The sequence below is a fragment of the Mustelus asterias genome, chromosome 10 (assembly GCF_964213995.1).
Source record: "Mustelus asterias chromosome 10, sMusAst1.hap1.1, whole genome shotgun sequence".
In the NCBI taxonomy this organism is placed as follows: Eukaryota; Metazoa; Chordata; class Chondrichthyes; order Carcharhiniformes; family Triakidae; genus Mustelus; species Mustelus asterias.
This window is the reverse complement of record NC_135810.1, coordinates 77711830-77728397: the sequence shown is the minus strand read 5'-3', so window position 1 is coordinate 77728397 and position 16568 is coordinate 77711830. Positions and strand designations below refer to the sequence as shown.

General features: G+C 41.7%; 1 protein-coding gene across 1 annotated transcript in view; it reads left to right on the top strand.

Moving 5' to 3' along the window:
* The first annotated feature begins 272 nt into the window (after positions 1 to 272).
* uxs1 (UDP-glucuronate decarboxylase 1) overlaps positions 273 to 16568 on the top strand; it is a 75736-nt gene continuing 59440 nt past the window's right edge. The window contains exon 1 of the mRNA XM_078221980.1: positions 273 to 393. Coding sequence (XP_078078106.1) covers positions 300 to 393 — 94 coding nt within the window. The 5' untranslated portion in view covers positions 273 to 299. The remainder of the gene's footprint in view (positions 394 to 16568) is intronic.

Sequence of the window (16568 nt, the reverse complement as noted above, 5' to 3'; positions counted from 1 at the left end):
AGTCCAATGCAACTATGTACAGCATGATAATGAATGACTGTGTCACAACGTGCTATAATTGAAATACAGTTGCAATAATGAAAAAAGCAACATCCTTTACGCGTTTCATGGCAGCCTGGCCATTGTTCCCTCCACAATGCCGAAACCCCATCGTTCCCAGGGTTAGGAGGACCAATGCTTTGAGCTGGGAGGACCAATGCTATCCCACAATGCCGCGAGATCCTGTTCGGGACGCCTGCGCGGCAACGGAGGCTGGCCGCACATGCGCACTGAGTTCACCTGTAGACGGGCAGCGGAGGATGGTAAAGAAGTGTCTGGCGGCTCTGTTCAGCAGCATCAACCGAAGGATGATAAAACTCTTGATCGCACTTGCACTGCTTGCATACGTTGCCTGTGAGTACGAGATCGGCCCGTAGAACAAAATCCGTGCACCTTTTAGACGCTTACTCGCATTTTGTGAGGGAGGAAAGCAAGGGCTGGTTGCAAGAGGATGGGAGAGGGGACGAGGGGCGAGGGGCAGTGGCCAGGGAAGTTGGAGAATATGGGAAGGAGTAGATGGCAATGGGGACAGAAACGGGTCGGGACTGAAAAGGGGGAGGGGTTTGCTGGGTACAGGGTCGAGGATTGGGGTCTGGAGAATAGGAGTAGGGGTAGATGGCTGGAGATAGAGAATACAAGGCAGGATAGAAGGCACTGAGTTGTAGGGGAGGTACTTTAACTGGAATTATGAATCCTGGTCCATCTTTACTGTTTCGCAGTTACATGGTTAACGTATGTTGCTGGTTCCAACTTTCTATGTGCAATGTTTTATTTTGAATTGTATATGCTTGGGTAGAGTTCTTGATGAGTGTATAGGTTCAAAGCAGTGCACTGCAAAAAGCCTCCAGTTTCATTTTTCTTTCAATGCAATATACATCTGTCACTAAAGGAATACTGAACCTGTAGAAATGTTAAATATACCATTCCCTTTCAAAGTGCACACAGACAGCAACAACAACTTAATAGTTATATATTGTCTTTTGCATAATGACCAATGTGCTAAACAGCAGCATTATAAATCAAAGTATGATACTGCGCCACATGGGGGAACATTCGGTCAGATGACCAAAAGCTTGGTTAAAGAGGAGGAAAGAGACGTGAAGAGGTCCCAGGAGGGAACTCCTGAGCTTGGGCCAAAACAACTGAAGGCACAACCATCAATGATGAAATGATTATAATTGGGAATGTACAAGAGGTCAGAATTAGAGGAGTGCTGATGCCTGAGGTGGGGTTGGATGAGATCACAGAAAGGGACACGGTCATGGAGGCATATGAAACCAAGGGTGAGAATTTGAAAATCAGAAGTTGCTTAAATTATTCAAATGATTATTAATTTTTTTGTAAAGGTTCCTGAATGTTAATGTACAATATGTGGTTCAGACATATGTTCAAGAGTTTAATGAACATTGAGGGGTGGAACTCTCTACTTTGAGTCATACCTAGCATATAAAGGAAGATGGTTATATAAGATTGTCCTAGGGCATTGCAGGAGTTCCTCGGGGTTGTGGCCTAGGCCCAACCATCTTCAGCTGCTTCATCAATAACCTTCCCTCCATCATAAGGGGATGTTCACAGATGGAGGACACAATGTTCAGCAATTGCAATTCCTCATATTGAAGCAGTCTGTGTCCATATGCAGCAAGACTTGGATAAAGTTCAGGCTTGGGCTGATAAGTAGTAAGTAACATTTGTGCCAGGCAATGACTACCTCCAATAGGAGAGAATCTAACTGTTTCCCCATGACATTCAATGGTATTACAAATTGCTGAATCCCCAACTATCAAAATTCTGGGGGTTACCTTAGACCAGAACTGGACTAGCCAGAGCAGGTCAGAGACTAGGAGTTTTGTGTGAGAGTAACTCGCCTCTTGAATCCTTAAAACCTCACTACAATCTACAAGGCACAAATCAGGAGTGTAATGAAATGCTCTTCATTTGCCTGGATGAGTGCTGCTCCAACAGCAATCAAGAAGCTTGATACCATCTGGAACAAAACAGCCCACTTGATTTGCATCCCATCAACCACCTTAAATATTCACTTCCTCCACCACTGATGCACAATAGCATCATTGTATGCCATTGACAAGATATACTGTAACTAATACTCACCAAGGCTCCTTCAACAGCACCTTCCAAACCTGTGACCTCAGCCATCCAAAAGGACAAGGGCAACAGATGCATGGAAATACCACCAGCTGCAAGTTCTTTTTCAAACCACAGACATCCTGACTTGGAACTGTATTGTCATTCTCTTCAGTGTCGCTGTGTCAAAGTTCTGGAATATCTTTCCTAACAACAGCAGTGTTGTTGTTCCTACAGCACATAGATTGCAGCAGTTCAAGAAGGTAACTCATATTACCTTCTCAAGGGCAATTAGGGATGGGCAATACATGCTGGCCTAGCCAGTGATGCCCACATCCTGTGAATCATTGTATACTTGCCACACATCTGAAAAACATACTCTATTTTCTAACCCTTAGCCAATTATGTTTCCTCTCAGCTGTTGTCCCATTGGTCGTTAATTGCGAATTTAAAAAAAATCCTCATTACTGACCCTTCCACCAGTAAAAAGAGGTTCTCTATACTTTATTGAAATCCTTCATAATTTTGAACACCTCCACTCAATCTTTTCATTACTTGCTCTGCTCTAAGGAAAACAATCCCAGCATCTCTCGCTTCCCCAGATAACTTAAGTTCCTCATTCTAATATTCATCATAGTAAATCACAGAATCCTTCCCAAAGTGTAAAGCTCAGAATTAGCCACAGTACCATAGAATCACAGTGCAGAAAAGGCCATTCAGTCTACCGATCCTGCACTGACTCTCTGACAGAGCATCTTACCCAGAATCTCTACTCTGCCTTACCCCTGTAACCCTACACATTTCCCATGGCTAATCCATCTATCCTTTATATCTTTGGACACTAAGGGGCAATTTAACATGGCCAGTCCAACTAACCATCTTTGTACTGCGGGAGGAAACCGGAGCACCTGGAAGAAACCCACGCAAAAAATAAGGGGAGCTGCCTTGTCCCTGAGTTCATTTGAGTTGGTTTATTTGATTTGCCCTAAAAGAGGCACACAGGGAGAATGTGCGAACTCCACAGTCATCCAAGGCCGGAATTGAACCCAGGTCCCTGGAGCTGTAAGGCATCAGTGCTAAATACTGTGCTATCCAGTTGAAATCTAACCAGTGATTTAAAAAGGTTTAGCATAATTTCCTTGCTTCTGTGAAACTCCAGTTATGTATGCCTTTTTAAAAGCTACCCCAATGTTTTGAGTATGAACATCCTCGGGTGTCTCTCTCCCTTGTACCGTTTAGCTTACATTGGCTTTCCTCATGAATCCTACCAAAATGAATCATTTCACACTGTTCTATGTTAAATTTTAACTGTTATGTGTTTGCTCATTTCAGTAGCCTGACTGATCTCATGAAGCCTTGTACTGCTTACTGTATTTGAGTTTTGTCATCTGCAGACTTTGAAATTATGCTCTGCATACTTAAGTCATTAATGTATATTAAAAGATAACATCCCAATAATAGTTGTCTTAATGACAATCCCGAGGAAACACCATTCAATTCAATTCAACTTTGTCACTGTGTAGTATACCAATACCACGAAAAGTGTGCTTGCAGGCTCCCAAGATTCAAAGAAAAAAGTAAATGCAGGTAGTCATTATAAAATAGTGCCAATAGTCATTAAGTGTATACATGCATATTGCACAATACCCATCACCTGGGAATACGTTAAAGGACGGAATTCAGCTGGATAACAGCTCTGGGGAAGAAGCTGTTCCTGAGCCTGGTCGTATGGGCTCGAATGCATCTGTAGTGCTCCCAGATGGCAGGGGGGGCAAACAGTCTGTGGCTGAGATGGGTGGGATCTATAGTAATGCTGAGAGATCTCTGCAGACAGCATCTGTGATAAATTCCTGGATGGCTGGTAGCTGGGTGCCAATGATGTATTGGGCAGTGATACTACCTGCTGCAGAGCTTTCTGGTCAGAAATGGAGCAACTGCCGTACCACACTAATGCAGTTCGACAAGATACTCTCTCTTGTGCACTGGTAGAAGTTTGAGAGAAGCTGGGGGGGACAGGTTGGCGCTCTTTAGCCTCCTCAGGAAGTATAGCTGCTGTTGAGCCTTCTTCACTGGGGAGGAGGAGTTGAGGGACCATGAGAGGTCCTCTGTGGTGTGGACGCCCAGGAATTTGAGGCTGCAGACCCTTTCCACCTCTACCCCATTGATGTAAATGTGTGTGTGTGTGTGCTGTCTCTGGACTTCCTGAAGTCCACAATGAGTTCTTTGGTCTGCATAGTGTTGAGGGGCAGGTTGTTTCCAGCACTCCACATCACCAGATGTTGGACCTCTTCCCTGTAGGCTGATTCCTACCACCGTAGTGTAGTCCGCGAACTTGATGATGGTACTGGTGTCACCATGTATACTTCCCACACATCTGAAAAACATACACTCTACTTTCTGTCCCTTAGCCAATTGTGTTTCCTCCCAGCTGTTGTCCCAGTATTTTTATCCCATGGTCATCAATTTTTCTAACAGCTCCATTATGTGGTGCTTTATCAACTATCTTTAAAAAATCCATACGCACAACATTAGTTAAACTATCTTCACTGACCCCTCTGATTGTAATCATGTTTTTGTTTTCCAGGATGTGTTTGCAACTAATATTCATGATTACCAAATGTAAAGTTAGTAAACACTTGGCGTAGATGTCGTCAAGTTTGCTGCTACAGTTTATTTTTAATTTGTGAAGTTAAGCAGGAACCTAAAGTAGTTTGATCAATTCTAAGGATTAAAAGAGTTCAGTTTTACAATTTGACTTATTTACCTGTTGACATGCCCAGTAGCTATAGCATGTGCACCAGAAAAAACCCATCTTCTATCATCTGGAGGTATTTGGTAAAATACACATGGTGTTTAATTCTTCAACATTTGCAAAGTTTGGTGGAATGACACTAGTGGTTAGTGGTGATAACTGATATAAATTCTGAATAGTAAATTTTTAAAAATCTTGGTATTCATATAAAGCTTTTACCAACCTGAAGACATTCCAAAATGCTTTAAAAACACTCTTCTTTCAGTGTAGGTATGGTTGTTGGAAATGTGACAGGTGGTGTAACATACGGAGAATTTTGACCATATATAGTCATCTTCTAAAGTGAGGTTAGAGAGTTGGAGGATAATGAACTAAGATATGAAAAAAAGGCATATTTAGAGCACCTTTTGCAACTAGGGGATACCCCAAAGTGATTCAGCAACAATTTTATGTCCAGCAAGATCCCACAGCCAGCTATGAAGTAAGTGGTCAGATTATCCCTCTTTGATCATGCTGGTTGAAGCATAAATGTTGCTCAGGTCACCAGGGGAATTTACCTGCTTTTCTTCAAATAATGCCATGACATCGCTTACGTTTACCTGAGACAGCAGGTTTATTGTCTCACCCTTCAACTTTGCAGCATTCCCTCAGTACGGTATTGAAGTGAGACTAAATGACATGCACAAGTTCTTGAAAGTGACCTGAGCCTGCGACCATTTATCTCAGAAGCCAGTTTATCTCCCAACAAAATGTTGTTCGAATATAAAACAGAAGTACTTGGTTCTCATTTTAAATGATTTATATATTGTTTCCCAATTCTTGTACTTTCTAGTATAAATCTGAGTGCAGGCAGTTTCCATTACTAATTCCTATGTAAAATATGCTGTGATTACACCCTCCCAGTAGTTGTGGCAGCTCATAGTTGTAAGGAGTAGGGAGTCTGAAAAGGGGAGAAGTGTGATGAGCAGAAGATAGTGAAGAAAGGGGGGAGGTGGATAAGGAAGAAGATAGGAGTATCAAGCAGGTAAGATTGGAAAGGTGTTATGTAACTAGAAGTTAATTTATTAATGGGAGTAGGTGTTGTGTAATCTTAACTATATTGCAATGTGTTAGTGTTATGTGTAACACAATGTTAATTGTAATTTGAAAATAATTTGTTGTGGAAAAGTATTTTTGTAAAAAGTGTATGGAAAATGACTTTAGGAGTTATGTCACTATATATTTCATTTAGTATGAGTTGGGATCTTGCACTTTTACGTTACTGATTCATCCAAGATGGTTGGCAGGTGATGCAGTCTTGTTTCTAAGACAGCACAAGGAAACAACATTCCTATAAAACATAATGGACTGTAACTTCCTTGGAGTGACATTCAGCATCAGGCTGTCACTCCATGCCCGTGACTTTTCTTCCGATCCTGCTGGGATAGAATCTGGGTTGGGGGGAGTGAGGTTCAGGTATTGGTGGTTATTGAGTTGGGGCATCCCGTCCCGCAATCCTATGCTGGGGAGTTTGGAAGTTACGGCCCAATGTTATCTTGGTAAAGTTGAATCTAAAATTTCTGGTTTTAAGCCCCACTGAAGAACATGAGCTCGTGATGTGTACAGGCATTTAAATACAGTATGGCATGTTGAATGGCTATCTTTTGGTTAAGACCTTACATACAGATAAAATCTTAATTTAAAGATTCCCCGAAAATGAGCAGGAGATGGCTGTGAAGAAATATTCTAAATTTTTACAATTACTTGCTGAAATATTGTTCAGTACCAAGTCTATCATTGGGAAGGTGGAGCAATATAGTAAATCTATGCAACATTAAAATCAGAGAAATAAAAGCAGGAGAAGGCTGTGAGTCCTCTTGAGCCTGCTCCGTCATTCTATAAAATAATGACTGATCTTCTCTTTCAACCCCATCTTCCTGTACTATTCACAGTTACTTTGATTTCACTTTCTTGAACTGTATGAGTGTTGTGTAGGTATATCCACAGTGATGTTAGGAAGGGAGTTCCAGGGTTTTGACCTAGCCCCTAAACATAATAGTCTGGAATTTGCCATGATAACTATCAGCATTCACCATTATTATAGAGAAAATTGGACATCAATATCTGCATTGTGCACATACACAGAAATCCTGAAGTAAGGGCTAGAGACACCCTGCTCCTGAATAGGGTGCACTGTAACAATCCTCACTTATAGGCTTAGCACTGAAATCAGTGCAGTGGTATGAAGTTATGGTACTTACCCACAAGTTGCCCATTAAACATGCAAACAAGTCACAGCTTGTTAATCAGGAGTAAGTTGAATTTTAATAGAATGAATGCTCAGAAGTATTGCAAAGCTGCCTCTCTGCTTCTGAAATTTTAAATTACAAATGTGGAACCTGATTGCTTCAAATTTAGTGCTGAAAATTTTGAAAAATATATTTTCTATTTTTTGCCTGTCTCTCTTACCTTTTGTTTTCTTAATCCCATCTTTTTCTCAATTTTTATTTCACTTTCAGTACACAATTTTACATTGATTTACACCTATGCATGCTTCCTAGTTTAGACTGAGGGTCTTCAATCTTATTGTTTGAAGAGCTTTGTTTCTTGCTCTGTTCACAGCCAGATTTTCTAAGGAGGGGATGCCACTGGAAATGCTCTCTCAATAGTGCAAGTTGACTCGGGAAGCACGCCAAATATTTGTGAGCAGCTGTCAGCAATGGACACAGTTCCATTTCTACATTGCTGGCAGCAAAATACTATATTGGCACCAATTGTGTGACCATCAATCGCATTTGCAAGGATAGCTTTATAGTCTTATTTCTCCTTTCCACCCATAATCCACAACATAACTTAGATTGGGAACTCACCATGAGGATTTGTAGGAATAAGCCTAGTACTCTGTCTGGAACTCTGCTTTCAGTGATTAGTGCTGGTGAACTGTTCATGCAATATTTAAGCTACTCCCAATGTTGTTTCATGCATCTTTAGTTTACAGTGGTGTTTTGTATCTGATAAGATTTGTGCTTTTGTCCTCATCGCCAGAGATTGCTTTTTGAAGATCTCAGGAGCAGTTCCCACTCTTCTGTCATTTCATAATTGAATCTGTATAAAAACTCAAGAAAATGGGTGGAAAATGACCCTTAATTTTAAAAAAATGTAGAATTCGGCAGTTCTTTGCATTGCCACATCGGATGCTGCTGGAGGTATTGAAAAATACCAGTAAGGCAAGTTGCTGCAGTTCTAGCAAAACATATTCTATAGGAAGGTTCTACAGTAATGGTTCACACACCCTTTCTCCAAATGCAGTGTTATTTCGAACACTAGCTTTATATGCAAATGTTTGAATTTGGAGGAAATCATTTGCTTAACCAGAGGTGTTTTAAGAATTTATTCAGGATTAAACTGTGGCAAATTTCTCCGTGCCCATTGATACCCGAGAATAATTTTTCCAGATCACTAGTCATGAGAGTCAAATTTGAGTCTTCATCCTTCTCCAGTTTGTATTGGCGGAGAAGTGTTCACCCAACCCCTTGGCTAGTTTGTTGGGCTAAGAGATTTAGACAGAGGAGTTTATTAAGTCGCCAAAAGTTTATTGTAGTACGTTACTATTTGAAAATAATACTACTCTTGCATGCTCTTTAGGTTTCTTGAGTAATAGTTTTCTAAACAATTTAACTTTGCTTTTGGATCATCTTGAGCAGGCGGTAATAGCTGATGCGTGAAGTTTGTTTTCCAGTTCAATTTTATTATCCTCTGCTGAAACCTTTAGAAAACATCACTGGCACTGCCATCATTTATTTACCATCCCTAATTGGTGAATTATTATCTGTTGTATTCTATGCTTGTCACATTTATAACTCAGTTTATTACTGAGTTTGCAAAACGAAGCTTTCCCTATTTTCATTCCTGTATTTGTCTCATTTGGGAAAGGAGTGAAGTTGTCTCTAAAATCAGTTGAATGATGACCTCCATTGGTACAATTTGTCTGCAATCTTTAAAGTACCTGTACATCATGTTCCTTATTCCTACCCACCCCTGCCAACTTGCACAAGTATACTGCCTTCCATTCTCTGCAATATTAGACTCAATTCTTAATCTCTATTTTCGTAAACAGTAAATCAATTTTTCCGTGCTGGTTTTTTGTATCAAACTATTTCTTGGCATCATTACAGGGTATCCAAGTTTTCATTTTTAAAAAATATAGTAACCCTCCTGAACTCTTTCCACAGCCTCCAAAGACCCACGCAAATGGAATGAATTAAGACTTATTATTTTTGTTAAGCTTTTTAAAATATCTGTTAATTAAGAATGCACTTTGGATGTGGTGTGTAGTATTAAGGTATTCAGGGCTGTAAGGATTGATGTGCAACTAGGGAAACAGTACCACCCACATTATGATGTAGAGAGACACATGGGAGTAGCAGAGTGTAGTAATGAGTCTGGTAGAAGGTGACAAGAAGGTGGCATAAAGTCATGACTGTATGATAAAAGCAAAATTCTGTGGATGCTGGAAATTTAAAACAAAAACAGAAAATGCTGGAAAAACTGCAGATCTGGCAACATCTGTGGAGAGAGAAACAGTTAACATTTCGAGTCTGCATGGCTTTGAAGAAGGGAGGTGGTAGTGTAATGGTATCCTCACTGGTCTAGTAATCCAGAGACCCGGGGCAAGATCTGGGGACCTGGGTTCAAATCCCACCATGGCAGATGGAGAAAATCTGGAATTAAAAGTCTAATGGTGACCATTGTCGATGTCATAAAAAACTGGTTCACTGATGTCCTTTAGAGAAGGAAATCTGTCATCCTTACCTAGAATGACTAGAATGGTTGACGAGGGAAGGGCCGTGGATGTCGTCTATATGGACTTTAGTAAAGCGTTTGACAAAGTCCCTCATGGTAGGCTGGTGAAAAAGGTTGGATCTCTTGGGATAAAGGGGGAGGTGGCTAGATGGGTGGAGAACTGGCTTGGTCACAGAAGGTGGTAGTGGAAAGGTCTTTTTCCGGCTGGAGGCCTGTGACTAGTGGTGTTCCGCAGGGCTCTGTATTGGGACCTCTGCTGTTTGTGATTTATATAAACGATCTGGAAGAAGGTGTAACTGGGGTGATCAGTAAGTTTGCAGATGACTCAAAATTGGCAGGACTTGTAGATAGTGAGGAGCATTGTCAGAGGCTACAGAAGGATATAGATAGGCTGGAAATTTGGGCAAAGAAATGGCAGATGGAGTTCAATCCTGATAAATGCGAAGTGATGCATTTTGGTAGAAATAATGTAGGGAGGAGCTATACGATAAATGGCAGAACCATAAAGGGTGTAGATACGCAGAGGGACCTGGGTGTGCAAGTCCACAGATCTTTGAAGGTGACGTCACAGGTGGAGAAGGTAGTGAATAAGGTATATGGCATGCTTGCCCTTATAGGACGGGGCATAGAGTATAAAGTTGGGGTCTGATGTTGCAGATGTATAGAACGTTGGTTTGGCCGCATTTGGAATACTGCGTCCAGTTCTGGTCGCCACACTACCAGAAGGACGTGGAGGCTTTGGAGAGGGTACAGAGGAGGTTTACCAGGATGTTGCCTGGTATGGAGGGGCTTAGTTATGAGGAGAGATTGGGTAAACTGGGGTTGTTCTCCCTGGAAAGACGGAGGATGAGGGGAGACTTAATAGAGGTGTATAAAATTATGAAAGGCATAGATAGGGTGAACGGTGGGAAGCTTTTCCCCAGGTTGGTGGTGACGTTCACGAGGGGTCATAGGTTCAAGGTGAAGGGGGGAGGTTTAACACCGATATCAGAAGGACATATTTTACACAGAGGGTGGTGGGGCCCTGGAATGCGCTGCCAGGCAAGGTGGTGGAGGCGGACACACTGGGAACGTTTAAGACTTATCTAGATAGCCATATGAACGGAGTGGGAATGGAGGGATACAAAAGAATGGTCTAGTTTGGACCAGGGAGCGGCATGGGCTTGGAGGGCTGAAGGGCCTGTTCCCGTGCTATTTTGTTCTTTGTACCTGGTCTCCCCTACATTTGACTCCAGATCCACAGCAATGTGGTTGACTCTCAAATGCCCTCTAAAATATTGAATGGTGGAGCAGGTTTGAGGGGCCAGATGGCCTACTTCTGCTCATAGTTTCCATATTTCAGTGTGAGGAAAATTTACTTCAAACAGCAGAACCACGACTGTCATTGATCTTTTCGTGTTTGAGTAGTTGGTCAACTCTGTCTCACTCCAGAGATTCTACAATGAACCCGCCAAGCCTGCTTTGGGTGTTACGAAGTGCAGAGCATAAGCCCAGTAGTATCAGCAGGTGAAGGACCCCAAATCCCCAAAAATGAAGTAAAAAACTGCAGTCTGACCTGAGAAGTGTGTCTAACTTGAACATATAGCTGGAGGTCGCCCAAGAAGCTCCATTACAGGTGTGGAGGCTGAAGTGCAGAAGAAAGATCCAATTGTGCAGCGTAAAAACCAGAGTACATGGAGGTGCATTGCGAGATCCGATTGAAAGCAGAGCCAAAGGACCAAGCCAGGTAGAAAAAGAATAAACACACGCCAAACAGAAAAGGCTGAAATAAGCTTTTATATTCGGTGCAATAATGAGGGAGCAGACTGTTTTAACAAGTGAGGTTTGAAGAATGCTGCAGACTTGATCTAGAGTCAGTGCCATTACACCATGTAACTGTGAATGAACCCAATGCTTTTTAAAGAAAAGTCACAGTAAAAATAATCAGCTTTAATTTGATTCTCCAAGGAAAACGAAGGAACATTTCTATGAGAGCTTCAAGTTTTAAGGTGTCCAGATCACCAACAACTTGTCCTCGTCCTGCCATGCCGACATTATAGTTAAGAAAGCCCACCAATGCCTCTACTTTTTCAGAAGACTAAGAAAATTTGACATGTCAGCTATGATTCTCACCAACTTTTACAGATGCACCATAGAAAGCATTCTTTCTGGTTGTATCACAGCTTGCTATGGCTCTTGCTCTGCCCAAGATCGCAAGAAACTACAAAAGATCATGAATGTAGCTCAATCCATTACGCAAACCAGCTTGCCATCCATTGACTCTGTCTACACTTCCCGTTGTCTCGGAAAAACAGCCAGCATAATCAAGGACACCACAGACATACTCTCTTCCATCGGGAAAAAGATACAAAAGTCTGAGGTCACGTACCAACTGACTCAAGAACAGCTTCCCTGCTGTCATCAGACTTTTGAATGGACTTGTCTCGCACCAAGTTGATCTTTCTCTACACCCTAGCTATGACTGTAACACTACTTTCTGCGCACTCTCCTTCTCTATAAGCGGGTATGCTTTGTCGATATAGCGTAGAATCAGCAACTAGCTGGCCAAAACTATTTGTTCGAAAGATTTTCTGCCAAAACTGCATCATAACTGTAATGTGAGCCTTGCCAGATCCTGGCAAGAGGAGCAAGAGAAAACAAAATAAAAACTATTATTGTAGCACCGTTTTTAAAAAAAACTGTACTCCCCTGTGCTGCAAACAGCCATGGATGGTAAATCAGCAGTACCAGACCAGTTAAGGCAGATGGAAGGGCCAGACCAGAAGCAAAATTGGATGAAATGAATAAGCAAACAAAGGCTGAAAAAGTGACTACACTATTATATTCAGTAGGTCTAATAGCCGACAGCATAATTGCCACAGGAATAAATTAATTTTCCAATAACTTTGAAGAGGTCATGAAGTCCTTTCACAGCTACTTTAACTAAAGAAGCAATAAAATTTTGGAACAAGCAAAATTTAGCGAGAGTCTAAAAGCCCGTGAAAACTGTAGACTTTTTCTTAAATGAGTAATGCAAATTGTTTGTAGGTCGTGACTATGGTGACCTGAAGTCAGAGTACATAAGAAACCAAATGGAAGTGGGAGTGGCCAATAATACTACTTCGGGTGTATTCCAATCTAAAGAAGACCTGACTTTGGAAAAAGCCATCCAAATCGTCAGACAATCGGAGGTCCACCAGCAAAGCTGATCTGTTTTATCTGTTGAAGTTAAACCATGGTACAGATCAGTCGAGCTCATAAAGCAACAAAAAGGCAAGGGAACTTAGGGCAAAGAAGGCAATACCTAAACAAGACTCAAGATGGTGGCAGACTATGTCAGTGCTGTGGCACCAAAAGACCTCATAGGTGTGAGCAGTGCTTAGCAATCACTATGCAATACTTTCACTGACCATCTGGCACCGTTTGGATAGATGCGCAAGTTCAAATTTTCGAGACATGCAGAGGATCCCAAATAAGACCATGCGATAGATGAGCCACAACAAGACATCAAACAGTATTTCTTGGGTGAAATTAAGGGTCCCAAATTCACATTTTGGAATGCTGACATATCTAAATGGTCACATCACGAATTTCAAATTTGACACAGGAACCAATGTGACAGTCCTGTCGGATAAACAACCGTGATTAGTAAAATAATGTCTGAAGCCACCTACCATAGTTATGTGGACCAGGAGGCAACAAACTCCAGGTCAAGGATATGTTGCAAGCAACACTGCCATATTTGTTTTTTTTAAATATTGGAAACATTATATGTATTCCACAATCAAGAACCTTTGTTCCTGAGCAGGAAAGCCTATGTTGAACTCAACGTCATCCAACAGATCAAGATTAACAATTTGGCTCTGATTTTAATCAGGATTTTCCAAAACTTTTCACTGGACTTGGGTGATTGAAGACGGCATGGAATAAACACTGAGAAATGATGCCAGACCTATGTTCTTGTTTACACTATGGAAAATATCACACTAGCTAATGAAGCAGGTACAACAGAAATTTGGTGAGATGGGCAATGGGGGTCGATGGTGGGATAATGGTGTTCCAGGATGATCCCACTTCTGAAGCTAGATGGATCCATTTATTCTGTGTCAATCTGACTCAACTCATTAAGGAAGTGGTGAGGGAAACCCACCAGATGTTTTCGATGGACAAGAATCTGATCAAACAGGCAGCTTCTGTTAGATGTGAAACGTAAGTTGCTAACAACTTTAATCACCCCATTTAGCAGATTCTGCTTCAATTGTTGGCATTACCTCAGCACCCGAGATTTTTCAGCGCATGACCTTGGCCAACTTACAAGTCCTGAAAGGAGTCATCTGCTAGATGGATGATGTCTTGGTCGACAGTGTGACTGTTAAGGAATGGTACCGTAGATGCTCAGCTGTCTTGAAATACTTGCAGGAAGCAGAGTTGATGCTGAATGATAAGTGCAAGTTCTCGAAGACATTAATTTGGTTTGTAAGAAGGTTGAGCCCAAACTTCAGTCAAGAGTTGATGTCACAGAATCAGGAAAATCTACAGCAATGGAGCTGCTGCTTCAAGCTCACAAGCACACATCACTCCAATGATCCAGAGACCAGAAGGTCCAGACCATTTTATCTTGCTTTCCAGACCACTCATTGAACAGTAGCCCTTTTATGTTACGTTTTTGAGATTATTGAGCTCCTTTTTAACTTCAATTTACCCAGTGGTCATGTAACCAGAACATGGGACGTTTAACTGGGCATGTATTCAACGTTCCTATTATTTGTTTTTCTCTTATTAGTCCATATGCAGTTATATTGACTTTGGAGTTTTGTTGCACTTTAATGTCACTTCATAGTCAAAGGCCCCTTTTGCTCTCTGATCAAACTAGAATTCCATTAAACAGGGATCCCAAATGTCTCTGTTCAGTCAACCTAATCCACCAAAATTTGCTTTGAATAATCTTGCTGATTTTATGTTGTCTTCCCTGTTGAAATAAATTTACCAACTTTAATTTAATTTGTTAAACTGTAGCAGTCAGCTGAGTCATGTTAGACACACAATTTGAAACACGGGTAATTTTACTTGTGTGTATTCTGTCTCAAGGCGCCTTTTTAATTTGTTGTATTTGGAGAAAGCTTTGTATTATCAGTGTAATGGAAGAAACGTATATTCAAGAGTGTGATTGTTCTGTAATAAACTAGTATGTTGCTTTCAAACTGGAGCCCTTGCATTCTATAGAGTCTGTAAGAGGATCCCTTTGGATCTGCAAGGTAACTGATCTCTCTTTATCCATCTGTTGGGATGTTAGCTTAATTGCTGTGAAGAATTAAAAATATTTTCTGTAATGTGACAATTGGGTAATTCTCAATCTCTTGAAAGTCAAGAAGGAAGAATGTTTATCAGATAGTGTGGGGATCTTTAAAGGCTGAAAATTTTCAAGAATAACTATACTGCAATCAATTACTGTAATCCATTATAATGCAGAGATGCCAGCGTTGGACTGGGGTGGGCACAGTAAGAAGTCTCGCAACACTAGGTTAAAGTCCAACAGGGCGGCACGGTAGCACAGTGGTTAGCACTGCTGCTTCACAGCTCCAGGGTCCCGGGTTCGATTCCCGGCTCGGGTCACTGTCTGTGTGGAGTTTGCACATTCTCCTCGTGTCTGCGTGGGTTTCCTCCGGGTGCTCCGGTTTCCTCCCACAGTCCAAAGATGTGCGGGTTAGGTTGATTGGCCAGGTTAAAAATTGTCCCTTAGAGTCCTGGGATGCGTAGGTTAGAGGGATTAGCGGGTAAAAATATGTGGGGGTAGGGCCTGGGTGAGATTGTGGTCGGTGCAGACTCGATGGGCCGAATGGCCTCCTTCTGCACTGTAGGGTTTCTATGTTTCTATGTTTATTTGGTATGACGAGCTTTCGGAGTGCTGCTCCTTCATCAGGTGACTCACTTGATATAACTGTGTTGTTCTGCTTCAAACATATTTTTCACTAAGAACAATCTGCCTTCCACCTCAAGATAATGACTTGCACTGTGGTGGTCAGCTCAGCATTGCTTGCTACGACTCAGGAGCTTCACTCCGACATGGCAGTCTTGTCACATTTGCTGCAGAGGAAGATAGTGGCTTGAGATGGTACACGATTTGCTGACCTGTTTTCTTTGGTCTTCTCCTCGACCAGTTTGAGCTTTTTGCTTCTGGTCATCGCTTCCAATGCCTTTCCCGACAATCGGCTTCCAGAGGACACTGCCGTCAGTGACTGTTGCCCAAATGTCTATGTCAGTGTCCACCATCTTCGTATCTCCCTTGTGGCTGTCCTTATAGTTGAGTGGAGCCCAATGTCAGACTAATGTTCAAGTACATCATCATCCTGGCAACTCTTGCATCAATCCAAACATAGGCAGCTCAGTGATTAGCACTGCTGCCTCACAGAGCCAGGGAGCCAGAGTAGTTGGATTACAGGAGGTGCGGATTCTGCAGGAATGTTGGTTTTCCGTGCTTGATAAGTTCAGACAGTGTAACATCGGTACCTGGCACTTTGTTCATGGTAAGTTAATCAATATCTTTACTATGCTCCTTCACTGTGGATTTAATATACAGCTCTGCCATGACAGGCAGGCTTACGATGGTGTCTGGGCTTCCTTTGTGACTGTATTCTCCCTGGTTATCCCATGCATCTCTCCGACTGTTTATTGCAGTTGGTGATGACTTTCCCTACCTTTGTTTAAATTGGAGCTGATTACTTTGCTGATGGCCTGTTGCCCTTTTCATTCCTTTGTTTATTCACTATGTTGAAGAACTCCAAATGGCTCTTGGTGCATTAGTTTCTTGCTTGGATCCCTCTTGTACATATTGAGTGGACTGCTTGGCTTCAATGACAGGTTTCAACACAGCAATGTTAGCCTTGAACTATTCAGCATTTATTCACTCTTGCTTCTTCCATATGCTGGGAATATG